At 44.9% G+C, this 17,145-nt stretch overlaps 1 protein-coding gene across 10 annotated transcripts in view; it reads left to right on the top strand.

Moving 5' to 3' along the window:
* LOC117005174 (protoheme IX farnesyltransferase, mitochondrial) overlaps positions 1 to 15,958 on the top strand; it is a 181,686-nt gene extending 165,728 nt beyond the window's left edge. For all 10 annotated transcript variants that reach the window (XM_033076550.2, XM_033076551.2, XM_033076555.2 and 7 more), the window contains one exon: positions 13,700 to 15,958. In XM_033076550.2, the coding sequence (XP_032932441.1) occupies positions 13,700 to 14,142 (443 nt within the window). In that variant the 3' untranslated portion in view covers positions 14,143 to 15,958. The remainder of the gene's footprint in view (positions 1 to 13,699) is intronic.
* Positions 15,959 to 17,145: the final 1,187 nt, after the last annotated feature.

Below are 17,145 nucleotides of genomic sequence, written 5' to 3' on the forward strand. Positions count from 1 at the left end.
CCAGGGAACAAGGGACAGGATGAGAGGAAACAGCCTTGAGTTGTGCCAAGAGAAGTTTGGACTAGATATTAGGGAAAAATTTCTTCACAGAAAGGGTGGTCAGGGATTGGAACAGACTGCCCAGGGTGGTGATGGAACCATTCCTGGAAGTGTTCAGAAAATGTGTGAGTGTTGTACTTGAGCAAATGGTTTAATGGTGAACATGGTGGTGGTGCTGAGGTGATGGATGGACTTGATCAGAAAGGACGTTTCCAAGCTTAACAATTCTGTGATTCTGTAGAATTAATTAAAAACAAAATATGTATTTTTAAGACCCTGTAGATTCTTAGACCTTGACTCTAGCATTGTTTGGGGATTTTTTGTGTTTTTTACCACTTTATTGTGGAATTGGTGTCTGAGGATGATTCTCACGTGCCTCTGCTTCACCTGCACAGTTCAGGCTGGAAGAGCTGAGTGCAGAGCTGCATGTCTCCAAAAGCCCTTGCTGTAGAGGCCAGTGAAAGCCCAGCATGTTAAACTGGCACTGATTGCCATTATCTTTAATTTGTCAACTTGCTCTTTGAGACCTATTTCGCAAAGAGCAAAGCTATCCCTGTACAGCAGCAGTGCTGGCAGCAGGGAGCCTCACTGGTACCCAAGTAAGCTCTTCCTCTCTAATTTGCAACTAAAATGTGGTTATGTGTCCCTGTGCCAGCTCTGCTGTAGGGAATGATCCCTAGCAATGATGCCACCCGTGGAAGATGATAACTAAACCACCCAAGCAGACTTTGTCAGAACATGATAATCTGGTGCATAACCAGTGTGTTTTGTGTAGCTAAAACTTTTTATAATCACCTCCCAGTCTGCACAGGGAGGCCAGGCGGCTTACTTAATAAAGAAATGTTGTTGAGCTGATACTTGTGGTTAAAATGAAGCACTTCTGGGGAGAGTCCTGAAAACAGGGACTGGAATGTAATATTTTAGTGCATTTCAGTATTGAATGAAAACAAAACAAAAAAAAACCACAACACAAACCCTACAAACACTTTTGTAGAGAAAATAAATAACTAGAAGAAAAAGATGGCATTGTAGACTATGATTTTCAGTGTTAAACATTCTACTTCCGCAAATAAGAGAGTTCAGCCCCTGGCAGCATCATATCCATGCGGAACATAGGCGTGCATTCACACACAACGTGCAGGCTTGCGTCCCTTCCCTAACCAGCCTGGTCTCAATTGTTGAATTCATTAATAATGTGTAATTAGTGTGCAGACTTAACCTAGTTTTAGGTGGAGGTGTGAAAATGCCTTTGCACCTCATTTTAAAAAAATCATTCTACTCAATAACAAAGAGGAATGTGAAGGAAGGGAGGCAGGAAACTAATAAGAAACAAAGTTCCCACCGCTAAAGTGGTGCGTTTTTGAGTTTACATTTTCCTGTGAATTTTCTCTCCTTGTAATCTTTTCACAGCAGCCATATTGTTGTACATGTTGCTGGTTACAGGGAAAACAATCTTTAAGTTGAGCCCTTTCATTACCATTTGTGGGGGGAGCTAAGTGTTATACTGTTGTGTTTAGCAGTTAGGGCAGCCATGTCTGCTCCCTTCAGGAGTGCCATGACATAGATGCTGTGGGATAGCTTGTCCTTTGGGAGAGTTGGAGATGGTTCCTTAGAGAGTTGAAGATGGTTCCTCATTTCCAACTTCAGAGCTAATAACAACATATCTCAGAGTGGAGCAGCCTTGTTTTAATTTGTCCTCATTTTGTTTATGACTTTCAAAGATGAATACCTCGCCAGTTTCTTGCACAAGAAACAAATACTGTGTATTTACAGACAGAAATCTGGAACCCTCATATTTCCACTGATGCAAACACATGCTGTAATTTATAGAATAATCATAGAATGACTTAGGTTTATAAGGAATCTTAAGGACAATCCTTTTCCAGCCCCCTGCCATGGGCAGGGACACCTTCCACCAGTCCAGGTTGCTCCAAGACTCATCCAACCTGGCCTTGGCCACTTCCAATGATGGGGTAGCCACAGCTCTGGCCAGCCTCTGCCAGGGCCTCACTGCCCTCTGAGCAATTTCTTACACTATCCATCTTTGCAGATCTAGTGGTACTTCCCAGGAATGTTTGGTTCCATTTCTACCCAAATAGGTAACTTCAATTATATGCTCTTAAGGCTGATTGAACACCCCACCCCCAAACCTGGATTTTGTGCCAATGTAATTTAGGGAAAACCTCCCATTTCAAAAGCAAAAGATAAGGTTATCTCTGAGAAGATGTGGAATTCTTTGTTGTGGGTTTGGGGAAGTTGTGTTTTTTTAATGGCAGCTGTTTGAAGCTGATGAAAGATGGGGAATGTTAACATTTCCTCACTGGGGAAGTGAGTGCAGGTGAGACGGTCAGAAGTGCATGATAAATGTAATTTATCACATGGATATCACTGCCACATATCTGGAGGATTTATGTAGAACTTAACTGCCAGCCTGTGATCTGCAGTAACACGTTTGCTTCCTTGAAAGCAGATTTCATCTTGGGACTATTTTCTTTCTGAAGAGATTTGTTTTTCTAATAAATCAAGATACCTTCAAATTATTTTACAAGGGAAGGACTAGGAGGAAAATAATGACATTCATTTAAAACCTTGAGTGATAGCAGAGAGACAGGAAGATAGGTCAAACTTGGGAGTGTCCCCTGTTCTGTGCCAGATTCCCCCTCCTGCACGGGATCCACAAGCAGAAGAGTCCTGGCTGTGCCACAGTGCTGATGAGCTTGTGCTGATGAGATTGTTAGAAAGAAACAGAGCTGTTTATTTTGCTGGCTAATAGGCACAGTGCAAACATGCTTTAAATTACCCTCACACTGCTGTTCCTTCTCCCCAGACTAATGTCCATTTAAACTTGTTATTTCTAGTTAACAGAAAGCTGAATCTGGAGTAAATGTCTCCAAATGCCACAACCTGTTTTTTGCCTTGCACATTTTCATAGAATCATAGAAAGTTTTGGATTGGATTATAGATTATCTCATTCCAACTCCCTGCCACAGGCAGGGACACCTTCCATTACGCCAGGTTACTCCAAGCCCCATCCAACCTGGCCTTGGATACTTTCAGGGATGGGCCAGCAACAGTTGTCTGGGCAACCTGTGCCGGGGCCTCACCACCCTCACAGCCAGGAATTTCTTCCTAATGTTAAATCTAAATTTCTCCTCAGTTGGAACCCATTCTCAATCTTCCTTGTAGCCCCTTCAGATCCTGGAAGGTGCTGTAAGGTCTCCATACAGCCTTCCCTTCTCCAGGGTGAACAGCCCCAGTTCTCTCAGCCTGTCCCCATAGGGAAGATGTATCAGTCTCCTTATCAAGTTTGTGGGCTCCTTTGGACTTGGTCCAAACAGTCCCATGTCCTTCTTACTCTGGAAGCCCAAGAACTTTTGTACTTCTTGCACTGCCTGTGCTCTGCTCAGACGCTGAAGGCTGGATCCTGCCGGCAAGCAGGATCGGTGTCACAGAGCAGAGCAATTGGTGCCGTGGAGTTCATGCAAACCACCCAGTGAGATGGAAGTGACAAGCAGGGCTCCTCAACCTAATGTGCTTATCAGCTAAAGGGATTTATTCTGAGTAGGTGGTGTCAGAACAGATAAGGGCCCTGACAGTGCGGCAGAGCCACGGTGGCCCAGGAGCCATAGGTATTACTACACCAAAGAATGTTTATCTTAAGAGATTATTTAGTTTATAAAATGCTCCACTCCTAGTCTTATTTCCTTGAAAGACATCTTGTACTGATTTTCATTCATTTTCTGAAATTTAAATAATTCCTCAGGGTATGGAATTTATAGACTCAGTATCAATTGTAATCATGTGGAGGCTGATTTTTTAATTGCCTTTACTTTGTAATTCAAATTTTGTTGTATGGTAGACATTAATTATGTCAGCCAGAATCTATTTACAAAAGGGGATTTAAAACCGGGCAGTTCTTATCATTTAGTGACATTTGGCAGATGAATGGTTTCAGTAACAAAAAAGGAGAATAGGAAAGAAGGGGGGCCTGTGTCCAACCTGCCAAAGGCTGGAGTCTCTCATACCTTCCCTGGTGTAGCACTTGTCTGCCAGTAGGAGGGAGACCAAAACAACAGCTTAATTGCATGCAAAATAAGCTTGGAGATTTCTGTGTCCCTTCCAGTTAAGCAGCTTTCAAAGTCCCTTGATATAGGAGCAGGTCTGGGAGCCAGCCACCAGAGCAGGGCAACTCCAGCATCCTGCTGCTGGAGGAGAGGATGCTCCAGCTGTAAACTCCCACTGGTAAACTCAGCTTTTCAGGGTTTCACTTCCCAGATGAAAGAGCAGAATTTGTGAACTGTTCCAGAGAAAACAGAGATATTCATGTCACTGACATATGAGGCTTGGAGCTGAGGGCCCAGGAGTATGCCTTGTGGGGGTAAAAACTGTAAAAAATGAGGCAGAGGGACAATAGTAGTGAGCAGCTGGTCTGAATTTAGGACAAAAGCCAGTGGGCTATTTTTTTCTTTCTTTCCATCTTCATAAGAGACAAAAGAAACAGCAGTTCCGCTGTGAGGACACCTGGGGACCGACCCCACAAGTTCACAGGGAGCATCCCGTTTGCCTGATTCTGTACCCTGTATGTGGCTGATGGGGCAGCTCTGTGCCCCTGGGTGTGAAACACAACACCCACAGAGAAATCAGGACGGGGGATCTGCAGGAGGGACTCCCACCCTTGGGCTAGTGGCAGCCCTGCCAGAGCCTGAAAGAGGTGGCTGATGAGGAACCCCTTGTGGCTCTGCAGGTTTGCAATCCTCTGCTGAGTCTGGTCCTTTGGTAAATGCTTCCTAAACATATTTGTAGAAGGCTGTATTTTCATCTTACTCAACAGGCTCTTCTTTTATAGCGTCTGTTGCTGGGGTTAGCTAAGGCGAATTATATATGGTGGTGTTGTTTTCTCAGCCTTGCCTCTGTAATGAAAGGTGTTTCCCTGTGAGGCTTTTGGCTGCAATAACCTGTTGTGTGTATCACACAAGAACTGTGCATGCCTGTGTGTATCCATACACACACAGCTTTTTTCCATGTGGCGAGCATACCTGAGAACATCTGGCTTCCTTCTGTTAAAGGCAGAAGCCTGGACCACTCTCTTGAGGTGAAAAATCCCACAGCCAACTTCATTTCCTTTTCCTGGTGGATGCTGAGGATCCTTTTGTTTTGCAGAGAAGCCAAACACATGGGCAACAACCCCTTCCCTTTCAGTGCTGTGCAGGGGAGTCTGTTGCAGCCCCAGCTCCACAGGCCTTTTGTGCCATCCTTCAAAAGAAACAGCTATTGAAACCCTTGACCATGAAGCTTTTTGAGTTTTCCAGTGTTTTCCTTGTCGCCCTTGGTTTCCATGACGGTGTAACCTTGGTGGGGCACAATGTGGGCTGGGCCATGCATCCCACACTGACAGCCGAGACCATTGTCCCAGCCCAGGGACCTTGTGTGGAGCTTTAGAAGTGATACTTTCCCTTTTTCCTCTCAAGGCTGCTTCGCCACTCTTGTGCCATTCAGCACAAGTAGTAGCATCTACTTTTGTCTTCCAATGGAAGCAGAAGTGCTGATTGTTCTCTTTCTATGGTGCTGATGTGGGTAAAGTAGAAGGGAATTACATCAATTTGGTTAAGGTTAGTGTCTAGGTAATTCCCAAATGTCTTCGTGTTTGAGAAGTCTTCATAATTGCAAATCAGGATGTAAATTTTGATGAGCTAATCCTGTTCCTAATTTTAAAGACAGCAGGAAGAATTAAATAGCTGGTGACATTTCTCTTCAGGAGAGAGTATCAGGACAGTATCTTGAACATTTGTAACTAGAGGTCAGTTGATTTAACAATCATTTTCCATTACCAAAACAAGCTGAAGCACTGGCAGTAATGGTTGTACCTTCCAGCTCTTCTTCACAAACAGAAAATGCAATCAGGAGCTGAACAAACCAGCATTGCAGTTGTTGAGAAGGACACTAGTGGCACCATCATCACTCCTTTATTATTTTAAAAATTTCTCATGCCATCTCTCAGCAGACTCCTCATGGGCAGCTCCACACAGCACTGACTCCTTTCTTCCTTCTCTCTGTGAGTTTCCTTCTTCTTTCTGCATGACTGGCTAACCCCAACCTGTCCCTTACCCAGCTGCCTAGCCCTGTCTGTCCCTCGCACAACATCTTACTTTGTCTGTCCCTTGCACGATTGCATGTCCTTCCTCCTCACAGCACAGCCAGCAGACTCCATCCAACTGCCTGATAGCCAGCTAACCCACTCTTTCATTGGACAGGCAAGGCTGTTTTCACTCCTCAGTAATCAGTACAGTATTAATTCATTGGGGAAGACTGCCTTCAGCACTACTCTTACTAACCACCCTCCCATAAACCAGTCCTTATGGATCAGGACATCACAGTGTGTTCTGGCCATGACTCTCCAAACCACTGTGAATCTTTGTACCAATACCACCAAGTAATCCTTTAAGATGGCACTGAACATGAAGTGGGCAACTAGGCTTTGACAAGATTTTAAAATCTCTCTTTCTGTACCCAGGGAATTGCTCATAGTTATAAATCTCCAGGGTAGACTACTGTGTTAAACTTGTGAATAAACACAAAAGAAAAGACAGAAAATAAAGGTTTTGGACATGTATTCTCTGCGTTTCTTGTGAATGTAACATCCCGTAAAACTTATGTAGGACTGTGGTGAAGAGTTTGGGACTGGTTATGTTAAAATTTCTTGTAGAAAAGGTGAAAAAGGCAGCCTGAGACAGCACGGGTGCTCACAAGCAGGTGGATACAGCTGGATCAAGTCAAATCTCTGAGCTCTAATCTACCTTGTCTGGATTAAAGAGGAGTAATTTGTTCAACATCTTTTAAGGGAAGAGAGCCAGTTGTGCGCTATCAAGTAAAACGGTGTGTGGTTGTTTCCTGACTATGATCCATTAAGAGGCTGAGCTTACACCACCAAAGCTTTCCCCCCCTACAGCAGCCAAGCTCGTACCCATTTCCTAGAGACAAAAGGCTGGTGCTTTCCTCTCTTAAGTCACAGCTACCAATGTCTGGAAATAATTTTAAAATTCCTTTACATTCTTCAAGACAGAAAAATTACTAAAATTGTGCTTTAAGCAAAACAGCATTCTAAGGTTGCCAAGGCAGTAAACACCAGCTTTGGGAAATGCAGTTAAGATTTCAACATCTGTTTTGGAGCTGATATTTAACTATTCCATGTTTATTTTAATGCCTGGTTGGCCACTTCCCTGTTACACATATGCAGCACCAAAGCAAAGACAGAAGGAGCGAATCTGTTCTTGAACTGATGCTACAGGTTAGCTTCCATTCCTTTTTTTTTGTTTTGTTTTATTGATTAAGTGAATAGGTGTTTGTCCTGTCTGCAGCCTGAATGTGATGAGAGGTTTGCCGAACCCTGTGCAGTGGGAAAGCACTGTGTCCCCTTTACAGAACAATGAAAAGGGCAAGAAGAGAGCACATGTTGTTCCTCTGCAGTGTGTTTGCAGGAACAGTATTGATACAGCAGTCCCTGTAGATTATCTGGGACGTTTGTCTGACTTGTGTGGACAGGCCCATATCCACCTTCCTACTCTGGACCCTGCTCCTGAGGCTGGAACTTCCACCCACACATGCTGTGCTCCAACCTGTGCCCTCCTGTAGCTCAACTACTTTTCTTCACTGGAGAAACCTGTCTTCAGAAATTTTTTGAGAGTTCACTTGGACCGTCCCAAACTGTTGTGCCTCATTTTAGCTGAAATAATTCATCTGTGGGTGAAACCATCACTGTGACTCCATGTGCCAACTGAACAGGTATAAAGCTCTTTGATGATGAAAGGTATTGCCAGCATGAAAGAGGCATATTTCAAATCATTACTTAAGAAAGTGGCATCCTCAACACAAGACAGGCAGAATTTAAATATTATTTCTGTCCTTTATTGGTTAAGAACGTAAGTTTGCAGTCCTTAGGTCGCTCAGTTTGCTCAGAAAGAGTTATGCTGGCCCTGATAACTCAGCAGCTGCATGTACTTACTCTTTCTTGAATAAATGTTGCAAGGACTTGAACACTCTCTATCCTTTATGGGACATGAGAACTTTGGGGAACTGGCATTTGTGTCTGGAGATTTTCATCGCTGTGTCACTGATGTTGGTGATGTTAGCCCAGGGTGGGCAGGATAAGCAGCTGTTGCTGCCTGAATGCTCGGTTCTCCTCTCCAGATGTTACCCAGTGGTCAGAGCTCATGGCCTGCAAGGACTTACACCTTAGAAACCATTTTCCAGCCTCGTGCTCTTAGGGGTTCTTCCTGCCCAAGGACTTAGTCCGGCTTCTGCACTGACTTTGTTCTCTCACCTGAGATTTGGATCATCCAGCAAATGAGATCATCAGAAATTTCTCTAGAAAGAACAAACCATGACATTTTAATCAAGATTTATGAAAAGCCACGCGGCCTTCTTGACTCTTTAAAGAGCAGAACTTCAGAAGGATGTGCTTCTTGCTCTTGTAATTCTGAAAATTAGACTGTCAGCTGCTGCGGTTTGCAAACCCAAAGTCACTAGTTGCTTTTGGAAGTGTCATCTCACCATTATTTCCAAATCTTACCCAAATTTATTGAACTGTAAAACATTCAAGCCGTGGCTGAATGACTGTGAAATTTAGTGTCCTATTTGTTTTAGGAAAAGTGCAATTTATAAAGCTTCAGTATTCACTAGATAAAAATATATTTACAGAAAGAAAGAAAGAACCATTTTCTACCTTCTTCAATGCCAGTTGGCATTTTTGCTTTATCCTAGATATTAAAATAAAATAAAAATCTCAGCTTGTTCTTGTTTATTAAAAAGGAGGTCTATTACTATTTAAATAAATAAAGAAGAATTTAAGAAAAGAAATAATAGCTTAACCTTAAAATTCATGAGAAATAATAAAACCTGTTATTTATCTTGAGATCCATGAGTGCTTTAGGACCTACCTGGTTCTCTGCGATCCTGGAACTTGTGAGATTGTTTAAGACAGGGAAAAGAGATGAAAGAATAGGAACTCAGGAAGGAAGATATTTTATTACTGTTTTGCAAACAAGAGTGAAAGAGTTCTGGAGACCAGGGCCTTGTTTTCTTAAGGTGACTTCATTTTTTTCCAAAATTAAATAGGACTGATCTGACAAGTTATTGGGATTTCTAAGAGTCTGCTGCATCTGTCCCAGGTTCTCACACTTGGAGAGAAGAATTGGTCATAAATGGGCTCAATTGCGGCAATTAAAAATTTGACCAAAAAAGACTAAGGAGTTTGGGATTTCCATAAGCCAGCAAGGTACTTTTGGTCCTGCAATTTATGAACTGTTGCAGAAAAGCAGAGAGCTCTGAGTTCCTGTCAGTCTGCCTGTTCTCAGATTTCCACAAGCTGTGGAGGAGCCAAGAGACCCCAAGGTGCTGGATGGCCCTGGGTGTCCCTGCGTGTCCCTGGGTGTTCCTAGGTGCTGGCTGTCTCCCGCTGCCCAGGTAATGACTCTGCTCCAACAACTGGCTTTGCTTTTTTGAACCCTGTGCTAGGTCCTTGTGTTCCAGTTGGGAACAACTTTGTCTGATATTCACTTAATTATAAACTCTGTGGAGGAAAGGATTTGCAACAATTAAGCTGAGTTCCCAAACTGCTGGGAACAGCACAGAGGCCGTAGAGTAGACTCAGCTCTGTTTGGAACCAGATTAGTCTCCAGAGTTCATCTCACTGTAATATTACTTAAAAACACTGCTGATTTAATTATGACATAGTTAACATTCATCTAGTATTTAATGAGTATTACAGTGTCAGCTCTGGGCTTGACAGGATTCCTACCGTGAGCTCATTTGATGCTGAATTGTACTGTACCATGTGCCATGCTTTGCAAGTCATCAGTTTTACGTGACACTTAAAATTCTCTGACAATCTGACAATCCCCACCTAGGCCAAGGAAATTACAGGATGTTCCAGCACATGGGAACTGAACAAAAAGATTGGGTCAGTTAAAGTGCTCATAATGGGCTATTAAATTGTTTTGCTGTTCAGCTTCTCTGTAAAATATCAATTATCTCAATGGTTGTAATGTAATCAAAGCAATTAAAGTCCAAAGGCCTGCATGTAAAAACCAGAGCTTTGTAAATGGGAATCCAGCCTCGAGTATTTTAGCTGGTCTGTTTGTGTTTAAAAGTTTCTCCAGATGACTTTTTTTAATGGTGTCATAGTTAGGGAACTGTTGCAGACCTTTGTGTGTTTGAGGTTTAGGGTGTGTTTTGAGCTTGGCTGCACACAACATTTGAACAACTGAATAATCAAAACTTATGTTAGAGCTGAAACACAGGGACACAGACATGGGTCCAGAGCTGTGGTAAGCAGAGACAACCTCTGCTCCACATCTTAGGCCCTGGCTTCATATGCTTAAGAGTCTTCAGCTGATGGGTAATTGTAGCTTACCTTTACCTAAGTTCTGAACAATGACTAGCTAGTGTCTCTGAAGTACAGTAATTTCACGAATACAAGCCGCACTGTTTTGACCAAAATTTTGCTCCCATACTGGGAATGCGGCTAATATTCAGGTGCGGCCAATATGTGAATAATTTTCTGACATTTTCAACCCTGGGAGTGCAAACCAAGTCAGTGCAAACTGCAAAGTCGAGCTCCTGCCAGTAAAACCTGCATTTACGCGGTTGTTACAAATTGATACTCTGTTGCGCGGCTGGTGGAGCTGCTCTGTGCAGGCAGCACAGGGGGTAGGGAAGGCGGGGCAGCTCCCTCCTGCTGGTCCCACCACTCCGGGGAAGCAGGGGCAGCTCTCTTCTACTGGCCCTGCGGCTCGGGGGAAGCAGGGGCAGCTCCCTCCTGCTGGCCCCGTGGCTCGGGGGAAGGCGGGCAGCTCTCTCTGGCTGGCCCCGCGGTTCGGAGGAGGCAGGGGCAGCTCTCTCCAGCTGGCCTCGCGGTTCAGAGGAGGCAGGGGCAGCTCTCGGGGGGCTCCCGTCCCCGCGTGCAGCCGCCGCAGGAGCAGGCAGGCTACATCCCTGGCTCCCATCACCACCGTGGGTGCCAGCGGGCTCTGTGCCCCCGCTGCTGCCGTGGGGCAGCGCCGGGCCGTGGTGACCGAGCCCAGCGGTGGCGGCGGCCGGCCCCAAGCGGCCCCGCCGAGTGGCAGCGCCGAGCTGGGCCACCCAGCCCTGTCGGCAGCCCTGAGCCCTCATGGCCCGAGCCGAGCCTGTAAACCCTGCCCTGCTGCAGTTCTGTTACTATTTGGCAACTTTGTTGCACGCGGGTCCTTGCTGCAAACACAGAGCGGCTTATACTCGGGTGCGGCTTATTTATGGACAAAAAACAAAATATTTGCCAACACCCAGCGATGCGGCTTATACTCAGTGCGGCTTGTATTCGTGAATTTACTGTACTTCAGATGTGATACTTGAAAAATACTGCTGTCTTAGGTGTAGCACATTCAGGATCTTGCCTCCCTTTATGTGTTGTACAAGAATGGGGAAAAGCTAAAGATTGACTTACAACAAGAACATTTTCCCTGTTTTTTCTCCTGATGTAAGGAGGACTACTCCTTCAGTAAGAGCAGAGCTACTCCCTCAGGTTTCAGCAGAACCGAATCAAATATTGTTCTGTTAGGGCCAAAATTATTTTTCTGGCTATGATATTCTGAAATTATTGGCTATTTTGGGATACATATTTCTTGACTGTGTTAAAAGGTTCCAATTGAGAGAAGGTACTAACATCCACATCCAAAAAATTGACTTTAGAAGGATTGAGTAGCTGGATTTGAAGCATTTTGGGCCATAGACCAGGAAAGGGAGTGACCTAATTGTGGCCTTCCAGTACCAGAAGGGGCCTAAAATGCTTTTGGAGAGACTGTTTACATGGGTGTGGAGTCACAAGGGGGAATGGCTTCACACTGACAGAGTAGTTTTAGATTACATGTGAGGAAGAAATTCTTCCCTGTGAGGCTGGTGAGGCCATGGCACAGGGTGCCCAGAGAAGCTGTGACTATCTCATCCCTGGAAATGTCCAAGGCCAGGATGGACAGGGCTTGAAGCAACCTGGTCTAGTGGAAGGTGTCCCTCTCTGCTCATGGCAGGGAGTGGAATGAGATGATCTGTCAGGTCCCTTCTATACCATCCCTGTGATTCCCATGAAGCCACCTGGAATTCGTGGTAGACAATGTTGTTCTGAAAGCTGCACACCCAAGGTATGTGTCTCCGTGCTTCATGTAAGCAACTTCCAGAGGTACATACTCATGTCAAGGAGTATTTGTTACTCGTTCCAAAAAGCAGTGAGATTGGTCTTGGATTTATAAGCTGCTGGAAACCTGCATGAAGTCTAATGGGGAGTTCTTCACTGGTGAAAGGTAGCGGAAAAAAAAAGGCAGTTTTGAAAACCGAGATTATTATTATTTGCATGACAGCACCTGTGCGAGTTGTGCTGTTAGAGACAAGAACTAGGCACGCACAGCTCCAAGGAATAGATGGAGAGGAGATCTGAACCCTGAAGCTGTTCAGAGGACACAGTGACTTGGGCTTTATTAGAGTTGCTGGGGAAGAATTTAAATATCTTAATCTGTTTGCAGATAAGTGTTGTTACTTCTCTGATGTTATTAAGAAAATGCTGGATGTATGGCTCCAGTTGGAGAAAAAGCTTCCATATAGAATGAGCTCGTGGAGGCAGGGTGATACAAATAAAGTATTGTGATGTGAGAGCAGAGGCTTTGGGAGCTGGGGAAACAAAAGGAAAACCCAGGAATGCTCATAATACTGCAACAGCCTTGGGGGATTTTTTGTGACTTCAGGTAAAATTAGTGCAGGGAGTTTGGTCTGAGGGCCTCCTGGAGGCTTGCTGAAATTAGCACATGAGCTCTTGCTGCTTCAGTAAACCCTGTACTCTGTCCCAGGAAGAGCTGTGGAAATGTGGTGCTTCCATAGCTCCTTTTAAAAGTAATTAATTGGTGTGAATAGAGTTACTTGATCAAACTGATTAGAAGTTTCTGCAGTTGGGTTTGAAGGAATAAGTTCTCCATCTCCTGTTAGTTCATTAACAGCTTCTGCCAGTTCTGCCCTCTGCCCAGGTCCATGGTGGAGCTCGTCCTGTACCAAGAGCAGTTTCCTCCCTCATGCAGTGGGCAGCCAGAGGGTTTGGCCTTGCTCCAGCGTACCAGGGTGTGGTGTTTCCCCAGGTCTCAGAAGCAGCAGCTTGTCCTCTTTTTCCTCTGTCGCTGAGCTGGGCTCCATGTGTCTGGTTGCTACAACTACTGCTCTGTCCACTGGCTTTTTTCTTCTCTGGACACACCAGCTCAGGAACCTGAGAGTAGAATCTAGAGGCTCCCAGGAATACAGTCTCTTGCCCAATTTTGCTTCATTGCCACCAATATTCCCTCAGGTACAGACAATTGGTGCAGGAACCAATTAGCAGTAGTTCTTTAGAAGGAAGTGACTTGCTGAAATGCTTTTCAGATTAAGTGCTCCAAAACCAGACAAAGCACCATGCTCCAACCATGTGTGAATACCATGAATATCAGAGGTTCCTTATCTCCTGGGGCTGCCTTGTCCCTCTACAGAGCAGTGTCACCAGTGTGCAGTGTCACAGGTGTCACAGGTGGGTAGCACTGCCCTCCTGCAAACAGCATGTGACAGCTGAGGTGTGTGCCACTCCTGCAGGGTCCCTCTAACACTCTCTCTCCCATTGCAGGTGCATTACTGTTAGGAGGGATCCTCTATTCCTGGCAGTTCCCTCACTTCAATGCCCTGAGCTGGGGTCTGCGCGAAGATTACTCCCGAGGAGGATACTGTATGATGTCTGTCACTCACCCAGGGCTGTGCAGGCGGGTCGCTCTGCGTCACTGCTTGGCCTTGATTGGACTCTCAACGGTGGCTCCTGTCCTCAACATCACCACATGGACTTTCCCCATCATTTCACTCCCCATCAACCTCTACATCTCCTACCTCGGCTTTCGCTTCTACAGGGATGCTGACCGCAGCAGCTCCAGGAAGCTCTTCTTCTGCAGTTTGTGGCACTTGCCAATGCTGCTGCTTGTCATGTTCACCTGCAAGAAATCGGTCCTGGAGAAGGAAGACAAAGGTGATTTACCTGGGGGAAGTAATGAAATGGCCATGGAAATCAGATTGCCTTAAATGTCAATACCTGTCATCCTCATGACACATCAGGTAGTATATTTTAGTAATTGCAAGGGGGAATCCTGTGGGCATCTGTTTGAAGAAGAATCATTTGTGCCTAGCAACCACTTCATATGATAATTTTCTATTTTCTTTTGAAAGGGAATAGTCAGGAGAGCTTAAAACATTCAGAACCTTAGGTCCCTTAACTCATCACAGGTTATGATTTAGCCTATGCCAGAAGCACATCACTTTGGGATGGCCTTCCAAAGTCCCTGTGAGTCATGGTCTCTGTCCTCATGGGTAGTTGAGGTAGTTAAGAAGTCACATGTACACACGTACCGCCATCAGTACTGGCAGCCTTGGTGAAGCCATCCAGAAGTGACCAGTAAATGATTTCTCACCCTTCTCCCTAACCACCCTTTCCTTTAATTTAAGCTTTGAGGCACATGAGAGGGTGACTTCTGCTTCTCTGAATCTGTGCCATCTGTGCACTGGTATTACACCAAAGCCCTCAGTTTTGGGGACTTTTTTCAATCAGCTGCTCTTCCCAATGTTCTCATGCACCTCCATAGATTTTTAGCTCTCACACACCTGGCACAGTGCTAAAGGAGTGAAGAAAACTGTCTTTCAGCACAACACACACAAGCATTTAAACAGCTCTCCTGTAGCATATCCCTTGGACACACTGAGTCACTCTAGTGTCTTTCAATCACAGGGAACTTCTGACTCATGTCATTAGTGTTTGAGCCCTGTGTGTCAGATCTTCAGCTGGTAAAAATCACCATTACTGTTAATGGCAGAGACAATGTGAATTGTAGGGGAGGTGAGAAGCATATCCCAGAGCCAGGTGGTTGTAAGGCTTTTCCATGTTAGTGCATCTTACGCCAGCCCATTGAGTCTCAGCATCCTTAGACAAGCTCTCGACTGGCATGAAGAGCTTGAGCTGTGTTTAATGTCCTACTGTGGGTGGTGGCTCAGAAAGGCTTCACTTTGGGGGTGATTAATAGGTAAGGAAACACATTTTACATAAAAAGGGCTGAGGATTTTAATGTAACAGAATGTTCACTTACTAATGCAGCCAGTGTCTCTCCAAAGCAATTATTGTGGATGGTCTCCTGAGAAAACTGCATTACCCCTGTTAAATGATACACTGAAGAACATTTCTGGTCACAGTTTAACATGCTTGTGATCCTGCTGCTCAGCTGTGGCTCACCTTCATCTTGCCTGGAGCTGTCTGTGACCTCCTGGTGTACTCCCAAACACAGCAGCATCAGGGGCAGACAGAGACACTGATAGTTTATTGTGGTAGTGCCTGTTATGACTTGATGTGTTTTCATGCCAAGATTTTTTTCCCATGTGGAGAGGGACTGGGCAGCAGGATGAGCACTGATCCAATGATACAGCAATATCTAAAAGAAAGACACTGTCTCAAGCTTGATCTCAAATAAAGCCCTCAGTAAATGCCACAAATCTGCCGCCACAGGTGTATCACACTGACATAAAACCTTCCCTGGCTGCTGTCATGATCCAAGCCTGGCTCTTGGTCTCAGTTATACTGGTGTAAATCAGGAGTGACACGGTTTAACCTCTGTTTTCTGGCAGAAGTGCTTGCAGGAGAAGAGCTACCTGTTTCCATGGCTCTTAAATAACCACCTGCAAGATTTGGTGACTTGATTGCAGGTGACAAGATGGAGCTCTCTCAGACTCCACTGTGCTCAAGTTACTGTGGGTGACACTTTGTGGAACTGTATGGAAACTGTGGAAACTCCTTAATTTGTTTTAAAAATGCATACAGTCTTCTCTGCAATAAAGTTCATACTGTCCAAAAAGAGATAAGTGTTCCAAATCTGTTTTAAACTATTCACTTCTTGTTGAAACTTTATTTGGGTTCAGTTAATTGCAAAGGTATTTGGGAGTTTTAGGGAACTTCTCACAGCAACAATGTTGTTGACTACTGCAAGAGTAAGGACAATTTGTGAAATACTGATTTATTGTGCAGGCAGCACACAGGAATAAATCGCATGTGAGTGGAAAGGGTTTGTGCGAAACCAAAGGATTTGGTCAACCTTTAGGTGGGAGACAAACCTGAAAAAAGCAGATGACTCACAAAAAACCACACATTTTCCTCCCAGAGGCAGAAGGTGGTGCTGAGGCAGGAGGGTTGGGATTTCTCCTAGGTCATTATAGAGCCAGACTTCAGATGGCTTGCAATTCCCAGGTGCTGCTGAGGAATTCCATTCTGATTAAAGGTCACAAGGACATGCCTGTGGTTGTGTTCTAACGAGAGTCATCTTCATTTCTTAGGCCAAAATGTGTAACATTCACAGGGTTTAGGGCTGGACTGGAGCTTTGTAATTATCACTGAATGTCTGCAAAATGCAGGTCACTGGGTTGCACCAACATCTCCACATCCTGTGGGTCTGTCTTTGAGGGAAAGCATGGCTTTAGAATCAGTGGATCTGGGATTTAAATGTAAGATTACACCTTATTTAAATTTCTTATTTTAAAAAAAGTGTTTACCTGGAAAGTGCTCTCAGCTCTGCTGCACATTGGCCATGTGTCAGGTGTGGATGAAACAATATGCTGCCATTTTACTGCCTTTAGGAGGTTTTGCTGTTGCATGTGCTTTGCAAGTAGACACCTTGCCAAACTGAAGACTTAGCAGGAGATGGATATTGCAGTAGGTACTCTCAGGTCTCTTTTTCAGTATTTTGGTGCCACTATGAAAAATCCTGAACTGTCTCCTCTCACCCAAGGATGTTTATCCCAGGGTCCCTGTGACCCTCCAGGGAGGACTAATGCCACCCTCCAGGGAGGACTAATGCCAGCCATTCTCCCCTGCAGCACTGCTGATATTGTTGCCTGAATTCTGCAGGGAGGGAGAGGCAGGTGAGGTGCATGAAGTGCCTTACTGGGATGGCTTTGCACAGGAGATGAACGTGGGCTTTCTGCATCTCTCTGCTGGGCTGTGCAAACATCAGGCTTTGAGGGCTCTTTGAACCTGGAACAGCAGTTCCT

The sequence above is a fragment of the Catharus ustulatus genome, chromosome 20, assembly GCF_009819885.2.
Source record: "Catharus ustulatus isolate bCatUst1 chromosome 20, bCatUst1.pri.v2, whole genome shotgun sequence".
NCBI classification, from domain to species: Eukaryota; Metazoa; Chordata; class Aves; order Passeriformes; family Turdidae; genus Catharus; species Catharus ustulatus.